At 42.7% G+C, this 14,418-nt stretch overlaps 1 protein-coding gene across 2 annotated transcripts in view; it reads right to left on the reverse strand.

Moving 5' to 3' along the window:
- Positions 1-3,934: 3,934 nt before the first annotated feature.
- Positions 3,935-14,418, reverse strand: part of LOC128694876 (uncharacterized) — a 163,356-nt gene continuing 152,872 nt past the window's right edge. For both annotated transcript variants that reach the window (XM_053785236.2, XM_053785229.2), the window contains one exon: positions 3,935-6,007. In XM_053785236.2, the coding sequence (XP_053641211.1) occupies positions 4,842-5,999 (1,158 nt within the window). In that variant the 5' untranslated portion in view covers positions 6,000-6,007 and the 3' untranslated portion in view covers positions 3,935-4,841. The remainder of the gene's footprint in view (positions 6,008-14,418) is intronic.

Raw genomic sequence — 14,418 nt, forward strand, 5'->3', positions numbered from 1 at the left:
AGAGACTTGAATTTATAAACAGGTAGTGTTTCTTTTATATTTACAGGTAATGAATTCCAGATTTTAGGGCCTTTTATGTGCATTGAGTTTTTGCATAGTGTGAGATGGACACGAGGAACATCAAAGAGTGATCTGTGCCTTGTGTTATGGTCATGTGTTCTGTTGAGGTTGGCAAGGAGATGTTTGAGGGGAGGGTTAATATCAGAGTTAAGTGTTCTATGTATGTAATAGGTGCAGTAATAAGTATGGATGTTTTGTATGGTGAGTAGGTTTAGTGTATTGAATATTGGTGGAGTGTGCTGCCTGTAGTGAGAATTTGTTATCATTCTAACTGCAGCCTTTTGTTGAGTAATTAGTGGTCTGAGATGGTTAATTGTTGTTGAGCCCCATGCACAAATTCCATAGGTGAGATAGGGGTAAATAAGAGAGTGATATAGGGCCAGGAAGGCTGACTGTGGAACATAGTACCGTATCTTCGATAGTATGCCTACAGTCTTGGAAATTTTCTTAGAAATTTGTTGTATATGTGTATGAAATTTGAGTCTATTATCAAGGTGGATTCCTAAGAATTTTCCCTCTGTTAGTTTTGTGATAGGTGATCCGTTTATCATTATGTTAAGAGGGACATCTGTAGCTCTGTTACCAAACTGAATGAAGTAGGTTTTGTCAATGTTTAGTGTAAGTTTGTTAGTCCTCATCCAGGTAGATATTTTCTGTAATTCGGTATTTACAGTATTGGCTAGCATGACTGGGCTCGGGTGAGAGAAGACGTATGTAGTGTCATCTGCAAATAGTGTGGGTTTGAGTAATTGCGAAGCATTTGGAAGGTCATTTATGTATAGGAGAAAGAGAAGAGGGCCAAGGACACTTCCCTGTGGGACACCAACTGTAATTGGTTGAGCGGAAGAGTTTGCCCCATTTGTGTACACATATTGGCTTCTGTTGCTGAGGTAAGACTTGAGGTAGTTGAGGGAGTGCCCTCTTATACCATAGTGTGACAATTTTATATGGAGCAAGTCATGGTCAACTGTATCAAAAGCTTTACGTAAGTCAATGAAGATCCCCAGTGGGACTTCTTTTTTCTCTATTGCAGTGTATATATGTTCTAGCATGTGTATAATAGCATCATTAGTATTTTTATTAGGCCTGTACACAGAGCTGACACGTCAAAAAATTTTCTTGGTTCTGGTAGAAGGTTCCTGTTCCAAGGAAATGAAACAATCTTCCTTTCCCTGAATCAAATTTCTCTCCTTCCCCAGGCCGGGTGTATGGCTCATACTAGTTTAGCGCCTCCCTGTGTTACAAGGGGGAGCGTTAAACACGTAAGAGGTAATCCAGCTCCAGTCCTTTGGAACGAGAGCTGTTTTTAAGGTCCAGTGGTTGGAGCACAGCTTGGCCTCAGAATGATAAATAACCCAGTGATCATTCTGTGTTGTGTTATGTTGAGTGTATCATTCATGTTGTGTTATGTTGAGTGTATCATTCATGTTGTGTTATGTTGAGTGTATCATTCATGTTGTGTTATGTTGAGTGTATCATTCATGTTGTGTTATGTTGAGTGTATCATTCTTGTTGTGTTATGTTGAGTGTATCATTCATGTTGTGTTATGCTGAGTGTATCATTCATGTTGTGTTATGTTGAGTGTATCATTCATGTTGTGTTATGTTGAGTGTATCATTCATGTTGTGTTATGTTGAGTGTATCATTCATGTTGTGTTATGTTGAGTGTATCATTCATGTTGTGTTATGTTGAGTGTATCATTTATGTTGTGTTATGTTGAGTGTATCATTCTTGTTGTGTTATGTTGAGTGTATCATTCATGTTGTGTTATGTTGAGTGTATCATTCATGTTGTGTTATGTTGAGTGTATCATTCTTGTTGTGTTATGTTGAGTGTATCATTCATGTTGTGTTATGTTGAGTGTATCATTCATGTTGTGTTATGCTGAGTGTATCATTCTTGTTGTGTTATGTTGAGTGTATCATTCATGTTGTGTTATGTTGAGTGTATCATTCATGTTGTGTTATGCTGAGTGTATCATTCATGTTGTGTTATGTTGAGTGTATCATTCATGTTGTGTTATGTTGAGTGTATCATTCTTGTTGTGTTATGTTGAGTGTATCATTCACGTTGTGTTATGTTGAGTGTATCATTCATGTTGTGTTATGTTGAGTGTATCATTCATGTTGTGTTATGTTGAGTGTATCATTCATGTTGTGTTATGTTGAGTGTATCATTCATGTTGTGTTATGTTGAGTGTATCATCTATGATCCACTAGTTTTTGTGTGGTAAAGTCTCAAAAACTTCTTCCACTCCTAGGATATGTAATCCACCCTGTCTCTCTCTCTCTCTCTCTCTCTCTCTCTCTCTCTCTCTCTCTCTCTCTCTCTCTCTCTCTCTCTCTCTCTCTCTCTCTCTCTCTCTCTCTCTCTCTCTCTCTCTCTCTCTCTCTCTCTCTCTCTCTCTCTCTCTCTCTATCTATCAATCTATCTCTATCTCTATATCTCTCTCTATCTATCTATCTAACTATCTATCTATCTTACTATCTATCTATCTATCTATCTAGTTATCTCCCCTGCCTCACTTCTGTTACCTCATCTTAGAACTCGAGCAACTTTTTGAGGTAGGATTTACTGTACCTAAAACAGTAATGGTTGTTGTTTCTGCACTTATTCCTTCTCTGTTTCTTCCTTCCGTTCCTCCCACGTGACGATTTTGTTGGGATTGTTAACCTGAAGGGTTAGAAACCCAGGATAACCCAGTGATGCCACTACCATCAGATTCTCTGTCTTATATCCAGTGGTTCCACTCGTCTGGGGATCGATCCCTGGTCCTTCAGTGTGTGAGAAGAGGAAGCTACTAACTGAGCCATTTCTTGGTAATTTCTTATGATCTCACCTCCCTTACTCAGCCTTATTACCTGGACCTTTACTGTGGTCTTCCTTCTGATGTTTCTATATAGCAACGTTGGTCAGATTTGGCTTGTGATGCAACACAAATTGTGGCTAAGCCTCTCTTCTTATACATATTCATTACTGTCTCTTTTGTTCAGTTTCCTGTTCTCCTTCATTCTATTCTTTCTGTATTTTTGTCATTGTTCTTGAATGTTTGATTTTTGCCTCTCTGCATAGCTGGCAAAATCGTAGGCTCACTCTGTTCTTACCAGTTCTTCTGTTCTTAGCTGTTACTTTCTCCTCTGACTTCCCTGCCTCCCGGCTCTTTCCACCTACATACTTCTTCGTTATCTTTCTTTCTAGTTCTCTTCCCCACTGAACTTCATTCAAGAAATGCCTTACGTCTGCGCAGCATCCAGATATCTTGTCATCTGCCATATTCACTCCCTCCTAGTGTGGTGGGTCCTATCATACATACTCTTAAAGCTATATATTACGCCTGCCTCCATTACGTCTTTATTCAGCTCATTCCACTTTCTGACTAACCTGAGGCTGAAGAAATGCTTCCTGATATCCCTATGGATCATCTGTAACTTTGCCTTCCAGCAGTGTCCTCGTGTGTGTGCAAGAATAATATTTTCCACCCACTTAAGATACACTCTTCACAACTAACTCAAAATCTAGAGAGGACCCTTTTTAGACGACGTTTCGGCCCATCCTGGACCATTATCAATTCATCCTCTGAAGCTGCTTACCTAAATTGTGCTAGATGTGAATTGTGCAAGTTTAGCTTAGGTAAGTTTCTCAAGGTCATATGATGACCTACAGCAGGAGCTTTTGGTCACCATACCGAGGCCTTCCACTGGCTCACCGGTCCACCCCTTTGAAAAACATACTTATGATAACGACCATTAATTATATACCACTGGACAATTTTGCCAGACTCGGTACTGCGACTTTCATTCTTCATTTGATTTACTATCAGTCAACTTCACGTTATTTATGGTAGGAAAATAACTTAAGGAAGAATTACATCATTCTACTGTTGTACTTTTATTTATATTTTAAAATATACAATTAGTTAACAAGAGCAATAATCTCAGAATGGATGGCTTCACAATGGGGAATTTTTTTCAAATTTATATTTGATTTGAGTATGTATACAGCACCACATAGTGACCAATAACCTTAAGGGGAATACACAGACAGAATTATAACAGAAAAATCTAAACGAACAAGTACAAGCCATAAATGATAGAGTTGTTAGTCCAATTACATAGTCGATGACATCATAGTAAAGTTAGATACAATTGGCAAATTTCATTAATTTCTCTGTGACTTGATCCAATCAATCTTCTCGTCACTCATGACATCACCGGAAGCTGCCTAAGCGCGTCAAGACGGGCAAATATTAAAGGAAAAAGAGTTCATGAAAAAATAGCTAGAAGAAGGTAAAAAGTGTAACCAATGAGCCTATTACACTCTTATGCCTCCTGTGCATAGCTGTGTTTTCGAGTGCTACTCGACACTCAAGTCAGTACAACTGAGTGGGATGTCTCTCAGATACAAAATTTTTACTGTTTTAATTCAGTACCTGACAAACCACGGATCGGGTGGGTTTTGAACTCATGGCAAGTGAGTCATAAAACTCCAGGCCAGTACGCAAGCCACTAGACCATGAGTTCAAAACTCACCCGTTCCCAGGTTTGTTTATAGTGGTGAGTCATATCTGACAAGGGATAACTCCGAAATGGTGCAACAACCTTCAGATGGATTTTTCATTATGGAAATATGAATCTATATTTTTTTTTTACGATAGAGGCCTAATAGTAAACAAAAAGAAGTTTCAGTATAGATGCCCTATGCATTATAACAAGTGGTTCACGAGGAGAGGCTGAAGAGAAACTGATCTGAAAGTTATGAAAATGAAATCGAGCAGACGTATTACTTCGAGTAACCGTAGGCGAAGTTTTGTGAGCGTGCCAAGGTGCGAGACTTCACCCTCGACTCGTTGTCGTAAGGATCGACGGACGAGGAACGAACAGTTCTGGTGTACTTGTAGCTGTCAGTGTCTCCGACGCTGTGTTTCCGCATCCTATTGATCATTTTGTTGATATTTTCGCTCAGCTCCTCGGATTCCTGCGCCTTTCGCTGGTCGAACATCTTCTTGGCTGAGCGGAACTTCTTATCATCATCGTCGAAGCTGCTTTTAATAGAGCGTGTAGTGGTGAGCTTGAAATCATCGTCACTCAAACTGAAGTTACGACGTCTCGGCCTTGTAGGAACTTTGAAGTCATAATCATCTTCTAAGCTTAGGAGACGAGAAGGCTTCGGGGGAGCTCTCGGGGGTTTGGAAGACTCGAACTTGCTGGTCTCTTGGTAAGAACTCTTGCGGACCGTGGTGCCTGTACCGGGGATCTTGTAGGAAATTTCATCCCTTTTGACGGTCTTTTTACCCGGGGCATCAAGCGCCTCATTATAGACCACTTCTTCCCACCTCTTAGCACGCGATCCAGTGCCCCTTTCAACTGCATCAGCCTTCTTGAACTGCTTTTCTAGATTCTTTATGCCATCCAAGATGCTCTGTTTTGCCGAAGGATTCAAACCAAAATCAGTATCACTGACTAAGTTCTTACCAACAGAAGTTTTGAATCCATAATCAGAATCGATGAACTTCTTTACTGGGTCTTTGAAATCTAGATCGTCAACGAGTGAAAATCTCCTACGGGGTTCCGGCTTTGCGTCGTCGAGGTCAAACGACAGATTCTTGGCCCGGCCTCGTCCTAACCTCGACGACCGAGGAATATCATCAGGTTCATGATCCCTGGAGGTTCGACTGGCGCTGGAGGAGCGACGATTGACTAAGTTCTTCGACAATGCTGCTTCGTCTTCACCATATGGGAGACCTCGGGCCGTCCCGTAAAATGGCTTACTAGCGAAGCGTTCAGCGTAAGTTGCAGCTTCCGGGGGCTGGACTTTGGAGCGCAGCAGATCACGGTTCTCGATGTAATCGGTCTGGGGATTGTAGTAGCTCTCGCCTACTTTGTAGTTGTAGTCATAGATGCGATAAGGCAGCTTCCTCTTCCACTTCTTTTCATCCATGCTGGCGGCTGCAACGAAACAAGAGAGTACAGTGCAACTATGGGATCTAAAAAAAATTTTCTAAATTAATCTAACGTTAGTTTCATTCGTTTACATACATGTAAATAAACTATCTAACTTACAGTTTTCTGTATGTTAGTATTGCTCTGCAGTAATTTCATCTAACTGTGAATTGGTGAAATAATTATAAGTGAAAAATGTGGCTGATGGTGAGAGTGACGCTGAGATAATATTAATGATGAATAATTGTACCGAGTAAATATATGTATATATATAAATATATATATATATATATATATATATATATATATATATATATATATATATATATATATATATATATATATATATATATATATATATATATATATATATATATATATATATATATATATATTTATATTCAGGGAAACCGGCAGGCCGGACTTGAGTCCTGGAGATGGGAAGTACAGTGCCTGCACTCTGAAGGAGGGGTGTTAATGTTGCAATTTAAAAACTGTAGTGTAAAGCATCCTTCTGGCAAGACAGTGATGGAGTGAATGATGGTGAAATTTTGTCTTTTTCGGGCCACCCTGCCTTGGTGGGAATCGGCCAGTGTGTTAATAAATAATATATATATATATATATACATACATATTTATGACAGCATGTAAAAAATTGTGACATCAACCGAGAAAAAAAATAGCCACACTTTATCTAGAGTGAAAAATAATATGTAGTGAGGATGGAGAGCAATATTTGATGATCAAGTTGCAATGAGTGTATGACACAGTCTGGACGACTGTGACTAACTTGCTAGACCGAGTGTGACTAACTTGCTGGAACAAGCTGGACCAAATGTAATTACCTTAATGAAACAAGGAGGTCGACTGACTACCTTCCTGACGAGTGAGCACTGACTCTAACATAAGTACTGACTCTAAAATGAGGAATGGCTCAACAATGGAGCCGTCCCATAACTCGAAGTGCAGACATTATATTTCCTCACTGTTAGACTCTTAGGAAGAGAGACGTGTGGATAATTGACATTCCCTCACCACTGAGTTACACGAAGCGATGATACAGAATATTTTTCCAGGTAACCGGAAAATACGTAGTGATGACGGTATGCAATACTACGCAGTGGCTGGCGAATAGGAAGGCAGTGACACGTTATGTCATGCAATGCTGCATTCTGATTGGCTAATACATGATAAAATACAAAACTGTGTTTGTGATTGGTAACAACTGGGCAGGTTTCAAACCTGTCGACTACACACATTCGCTGTTCACCAGCGGTAAAGAAACGTTATACCAGTTGTTGCACCTCTCATTGTATATACACTGAGAGGTATATACACCTCTCGGTGTATATAAACACTAAGACATACACTCCTCTCGAAGTAAATACACCTCAAGATACATATCTCTCAGTGAATATACACTGAGATATACACTGATCTCGATGTATATACACTGAGTTCTCTCGAGGTATATACACTAAAGGATGCACTCCTTTCTGTGTATATATACTGAGAGTACCATGCAAAATGCAATAGATATAGTAAGTAAAGGCAGTTGCAAGGTGGTTGTAGTAGCTAGATAGTGGTAGTTACAAGGTAGTGGTAGTTGTAAGGTAGTGGTAGTTGTAAGGTAGTGGTAGTTGTAAGGTAGTGGTAGTTGTAAGGTAGTGGTAGTTGCAAGGTAGTGGTAGTTGTAAGGTAGTGGTAGTTGCAAGGTAGTGGTAGTTGCAAGGTAGTGGTAGTTGTAAGGTAGTGGTAGTTGTAAGGTAGTGGTAGTTGTAAGGTAGTGGTAGTTGTAAGGTAGTGGTAGTTGTAAGGTAGTGGTAGTTGCAAGGTAGTGGTAGTTGTAAGGTAGTGGTAGTTGCAAGGTAGTGGTAGTTGCAAGGTAGTGGTAGTTGCAAGGTAGTGGTAGTTGTAAGGTAGTGGTAGTTGTAAGGTAGTGGTAGTTGTAAGGTAGTGGTAGTTGTAAGGTAGTGGTAGTTGCAAGGTAGTGGTAGTTGTAAGGTAGTGGTAGTTGTAAGGTAGTGGTAGTTGTAAGGTAGTGGTAGTTGTAAGGTAGTGGTAGTTGTAAGGTAGTGGTAGTTGTAAGGTAGTGGTAGTTGTAAGGTAGTGGTAGTTGTAAGGTAGTGGTAGTTGTAAGGTAGTGGTAGTTACATCAGAGTAATTATTTTTTTACTATATGAGAGAGAGAGAGAGAGAGAGAGAGAGAGAGAGAGAGAGAGAGAGAGAGAGAGAGAGAGAGAGAGAGAGAGAGAGAGAGAGAGAGAGAGAGACAGACAGACAGACGTGTGATACGTGTTTGGGGAGAACGGGGCTGGTGTATGAGAGGTGTGGTGTATGAGGTGTTGTATGGGAGGTGGGGTGTATGAGAGGTAGTGTATGCGTGGTGGGAGTGTATGAGAGGTGGTGTTTTGGAGGTGGGGTGTATGAGAGGTGGTGTTTTGGAGGTGGGGTGTATGAGAGGTGGTGTTTTGGAGGTGGGATGTATGAGAGGTGGTGTTTTGGAGGTGGGGTGTATGAGAGGTGGTGTTTTGGAGGTGGGAGTGTATGAGAGGTGGTGTTTTGGAGGTGGGATGTATGAGAGGTGGTGTTTTGGAGGTGGGGTGTATGAGAGGTGGTGTTTTGGAGGTGGGGTGTATGAGAGGTGGTGTTTTGGAGGTGGGGTGTATGAGAGGTGGTGTCTTGGAGGTGGGGTGTATGAGAGGTGGTGTTTTGGAGGTGGGGTGTATGAGAGGTGGTGTTTTTGGAGGTGGGATGTATGAGAGGTGGTGTTTTGGAGGTGGGGTGTATGAGAGGTGGTGTTTTGGAGGTGGGGTGTATGAGAGGTGGTGTTTTGGAGGTGGGGTGTATGAGAGGTGGTGTCTTGGAGGTGGGGTGTATGAGAGGTGGTGTTTTGGAGGTGGGGTGTATGAGAGGTGGTGTTTTGGAGGTGGGATGTATGAGAGGTGGTGTTTTGGAGGTGGGGTGTATGAGAGGTGGTGTTTTGGAGGTGGGGTGTATGAGAGGTGGTGTTTTGGAGGTGGGATGTATGAGAGGTGGTGTTTTGGAGGTGGGGTGTATGAGAGGTGGTGTTTTGGAGGTGGGGTGTATGAGAGGTGGGGTGTATGGGAAATGGGGTGTATGAGAGGTGGAGTGTATGGGAGGTGGAGTGTATGGGAGGTGGGGTGAATGGGAGGAGGGTGTATGAGAGGTGGGATGTATGAGAGGTGGGGGTGTATGAGAGGTGGGATGTATGAGAGGTGGGGGTGTATGAGAGGTGGAGTACATGAGAGATGGGGGTGTATGAGAGTTGGGATGTATGAGGTAGGGTGTATGAGAGTTGGGGTGACTCAGAACAGAAAAGGGGGGTAGTAAGAAACAGGTTACAATACAGTGTCAAGGTGCCAGAGAGAGGTGCCGGTTAAATGAGTACCACTGTCTGTATGCCAGGTACCTGCAGGTAGTGCCAGGTACCTAGATGTACAGTGCCATGTACCTAGATTTACAGTACCAGGTAATTTGATGTACTGTGCCAGGTACCTAGATGTCCAGTGCCAGGTACCTAGATGTAGAGTGCCATTTGTTTAGGAGTACAGTGCCAGGAACATAGATGTACAGTGCCAGGTACCTAGATGTACAGTGCCAGGCACCTAGATGCACAGTGCTAGGTACCTAGATGTTCAGTGCCAGGTACAAAGATGTACAGTGCCAGGTACCTAGATGTACAGTGCCAGGTACCTAGATGTATTGTGCTAGGTACCTAGATGTTCAGTGCCGGGTACAAAGACGTACAGTGCCAGGTACCTAGATGTACAGTGCCATTTGTTTAGGAGTACAGTGCCAGGAACATAGATGTACAGTGCCAGGTACCTAGATGTACAGTGCCAGGCACCTAGATGTACAGTGCCAAGCACCTACATGTACAGTGCCAGGCACCTAGATGTACAGTGCCAAGCACCTACATGTACAGTGCCAGGCACCTAGATGTACAGTGCCAGGACACATACATGTAGAGTGCCAGATGTTAAAGGGTACAGTCAGTCCACATCTCATGTCAACCCATATCGATAATAATAATATTAATTATAATAATAACAATATTAGTAATAATAATAACAATAACAACAACAGCATCAACAACAGCAGCATCAACAACAGCAGCAGCAACAACAGCATCAACAACAACAGCATCAACAACAACAGCATCAACAACAGCAGCAGCAACAACAGCATCAACAACAACAGCATCAACAACAGCAGCAGCAACAACCACAACAACAACAATAAAAATAATAATAGTTATTATTATTTTTATAAATATTACTCTCGGGTAAGAGCTAAACCCGTATGGGACATGAGGGCTCCGGGAAAATGGGAGGCAATTAGGTTTGATTCGAAGAAGGAGATTGTGGCTCCAGTTTCTTGGAATAAAATCAGTCATTGCACCAGCAGTCATAACACCAGCAGTCATAACACCAGCAGTCATAACACCAGCAGTCATAACACCAGCAGTCATAACACCAGCAGTCATAACACCAGCAGTCATAACACCAGCAGTCATAACACCAGCAGTCATAACACCAGCAGTCATAACACCAGCAGTCATAACACCAGCAGCCTTAACACCAGCATTCTTAACACCAGCAGTCATAACATCAGCAGCCATAACACCAGCAGTCATAACATCAGCAGCCATAACACCAGCAGTCATAACACCAGCAGTCATAACACCAGCAGTCATAACACCAGCAGCCTTAACACCAGCAGCCATAACACCAGCAGTCATAACACCAGCAGCCTTAACACCAGCAGTCATACCACCAGCAGCCATAACACCAGCAGTCATAACACCAGCAGTCATAACACCAGCAGTCATAACACCAGCAGTCATAACACCAGCAGTCATAACACCAGCAGTCATAACACCAGCAGTCATAACACCAGCAGTCATAACACCAGCAGTCATAACACCAGCAGTCATAACACCAGCAGCCTTAACACCAGCAGTCATAACACCAGCAGTCATAATATCAGCAGTCTTAACACCAGCAGTCATACCACCAGCAGTCATAACATCAGCAGCCATAACACCAGCAGTCATAAGACCAGCAGTCATAACACCAGCAGTCATAACACCAGCAGTCATTACACCAGCAGCCATAACACCAGCAGTCATAACACCAGCAGTCTTAACACCAGCAGTTATAACACCAGCAGTCATAACATCAGCGGTCATAACACCAGCAGTCATAACACCAGCAGTCATAACACCAGCAGTCATAACATCAACAGCCATAACACCAGCAGTCATAACACCAGCAGTCATAACTCCAGCAGTCATAACACCAGCAGTCATTACACCAGCAGCCATAACACCAGCAGTCATAACACCAGCAGTCTTAACACCAGCAGTTATAACACCAGCAGTCATAACATCAGCGGTCATAACACCAGCAGTCATAACACCAGCAGTCATAACACCAGCAGTCATAACATCAGCAGCCATAACACCAGCAGCCATAACACAAGCAGTCATAACACCAGCAGCCATAACACCAGCAGTCATAACACCAGCAGTCATAACACCAGCAGTCATAACACCAGCAGTCTTAACTCCAGCATCCTTAACACCAGCAGTCATAACACCAGCATTCATAACACCAGCAGTCATAACACCAGCAGTCATAACACCAGCAGTCATAACACCAGCAGTCTTAACACCAGCATTCTTAACACCAGCAGCCATAACACCAGCAGTCTTAACACGAGCATTGTTAACACAAGCAGTCATAACACCAGCATTCTTATCACCAGCAATCATAACACCAGCATTCTTAACACCAGCAGTCATAACACCAGCAATCATAACACCAGCAGTTATAACACCAGAAGTCTTAACACCAGCAGTTATAACACCAGCAGTCATAACATCAGCAGTCATAACACCAGCAGTCATAACACCAGCAGTCATAACACCAACAGTCATAACATCAGCAGTCATAACACCAGCAGTTATAACACCAGCAGTCATAACACCAGCAGTCATAACACCAACAGTCTTAACACCAGCAGTCATAACACCAGCAGTCATAACACCAGCAGTCATAACATCAGCAGTTATAACACCAGCAGTTATAACACCAGCAGTCATAACACCTGCAGTCATAACATCAGCAGTCATAACACCAGCAGTCATAACACCAGCAGTCATAACATCTGCAGTCATAACAACAGCAGTCATAACACCAGCAGTCTTAACACAAGCAGTCATAACACCAGCAGTCATAACACCAGCAGTCTTAACATCAGCAGCCATAACACCAGCAGTCATAACACCAGCAGTCATAACACCAGCAGCCTTAACACCAGCAGTCATAGCACCAGCAGTCATAACACCAGCAGTCATAACACCAGCAGTCATAACACCAGCAGTCTTAACACCAGCAGTCATAACACCAGCAGTCATAACACCAGCAGTCATAACACCAGCAGTCATAACACCTGCAGTCATAACACCAGCAGTTATAACACCAGCAGTCTTAACACCAGCAGTCATAACACCAGCAGTCATAACACCAGCAGTCTTAACACCAGCAGTTATAACACCAGCAGTCATAACACCAGCAGTCATAACACCAGCAGTCTTAACACCAGCAGTCTTAACACCAGCAGTTATAACACCAGCAGTTTTAACACCAGCAGTCATAACACCAGCAGTCATAACACCAGCAGTCTTAACATCAGCAGCCATAACACCAGCAGTCATAACACCAGCAGTCATAACACAAGCAGCCTTAACACCAGCAGTCATAACACCAGCAGTCATAACATCAGCAGTCTTAACACCAGCAGTCATAACACTAGCAGTCATAACATCAGCAGCCATAACACCAGCAGTCATAACACCAGCAGTCTTAACACCAGCAGTCATAACACCAGCAGTCGTAACACCAGCAGCCATAACACCAGCAGTCATAACACCAGCAGTCTTAAGACCAGCAGTTATAACACCAGCAGTCATAACATCAGCGGTCATAACACCAGCAGTCATAACACCAGCAGTCATAACACCAGCAGTCATAACATCAGCAGCCATAACACCAGCAGTCATAACACCAGCAGTCATTACACCAGCAACCATAACACCAGCAGTCATAACACCAGCAGTCTTAACACCAGCAGCTATAACACCAGCAGTCATAACATCAGCGGTCATAACACCAGCAGTCATAACACCAGCAGTCATAACACCAGCAGTCATAACATCAGCAGCCATAACACCAGCAGCCATAACACCAGCAGTCATAACACCAGCAGCCATAACACCAGCAGTCATAACACCAGCAGTCATAACACCAGCAGTCATAACACCAGCAGTCTTAACACCAGCATTCTTAACACCAGCAGTCATAACACCAGCAGTCATAACACCAGCAGTCATAACACCAGCAGTCATAACACCAGCAGTCATAACACCAGCAGTCTTAACACCAGCATTCTTAACACCAGCAGCCATAACACCAGCAGTCTTAACACGAGCATTGTTAACACAAGCAGTCATAACACCAGCATTCTTAACATCAGCAGTCATAACACCAGCATTCTTAACACCAGCAGTCATAACACCAGCAATCATAACACCAGCAGTTATAACAAAAGCAGTCTTAACACCAGCAGTTATAACACCAGCAGTCATAACATCAGCAATCATAACACCAGCAGTCATAACACCAGCAGTCATAACACCAGCAGTAATAACATCAGCAGTCATAACACCAGCAGTTATAACACCAGCAGTCATAACACCAGCAGTCATAACACCAGCAGTCTTAACACCAGCAGTCATAACACCAGCAGTCATAACACCAGCAGTCATAACATCAGCAGTTATAACACCAGCAGTTATAACACCAGCAGTCATAACACCTGCAGTCATAACATCAGCAGTCATAACACCAGCAGTCATAACACCAGCAGTCATAACACCTGCAGTCATAACACCAGCAGTCATAACACCAGCAGTCTTAACACCAGCAGTCATAACACCAGCAGTCATAACACCAGCAGTCTTAACATCAGCAGTCATAACACCAGCAGTCATAACACCAGCAGTCTTAACACCAGCAGTCATAACACCAGCAGTCATAACACCAGCAGTCTTAACACCAGCAGTTATAATACCAGCAGTCATAACACCAGCAGTCATAACACCAACAATCTTAACACCAGCAGTCTTAACACCAGGAGTTATAGCACCAACAGTCATAACACCAGCAGTCATAACACCAGCAGTCATAACACCAGCAGTCTTAACATCAGCAGCCATAACACCAGCAGTCATAACACCAGCAGTCATAACACCAGCAGCCTTAACACCAGCAGTCATAGCACCAGCAGTCATAACACCAGCAGTTATAACACCAGCAGTCTTAACACCA

The sequence above is a fragment of the Cherax quadricarinatus genome, chromosome 14 (genome assembly GCF_038502225.1).
Source record: "Cherax quadricarinatus isolate ZL_2023a chromosome 14, ASM3850222v1, whole genome shotgun sequence".
Lineage (NCBI taxonomy): Eukaryota > Metazoa > Arthropoda > Malacostraca > Decapoda > Parastacidae > Cherax > Cherax quadricarinatus.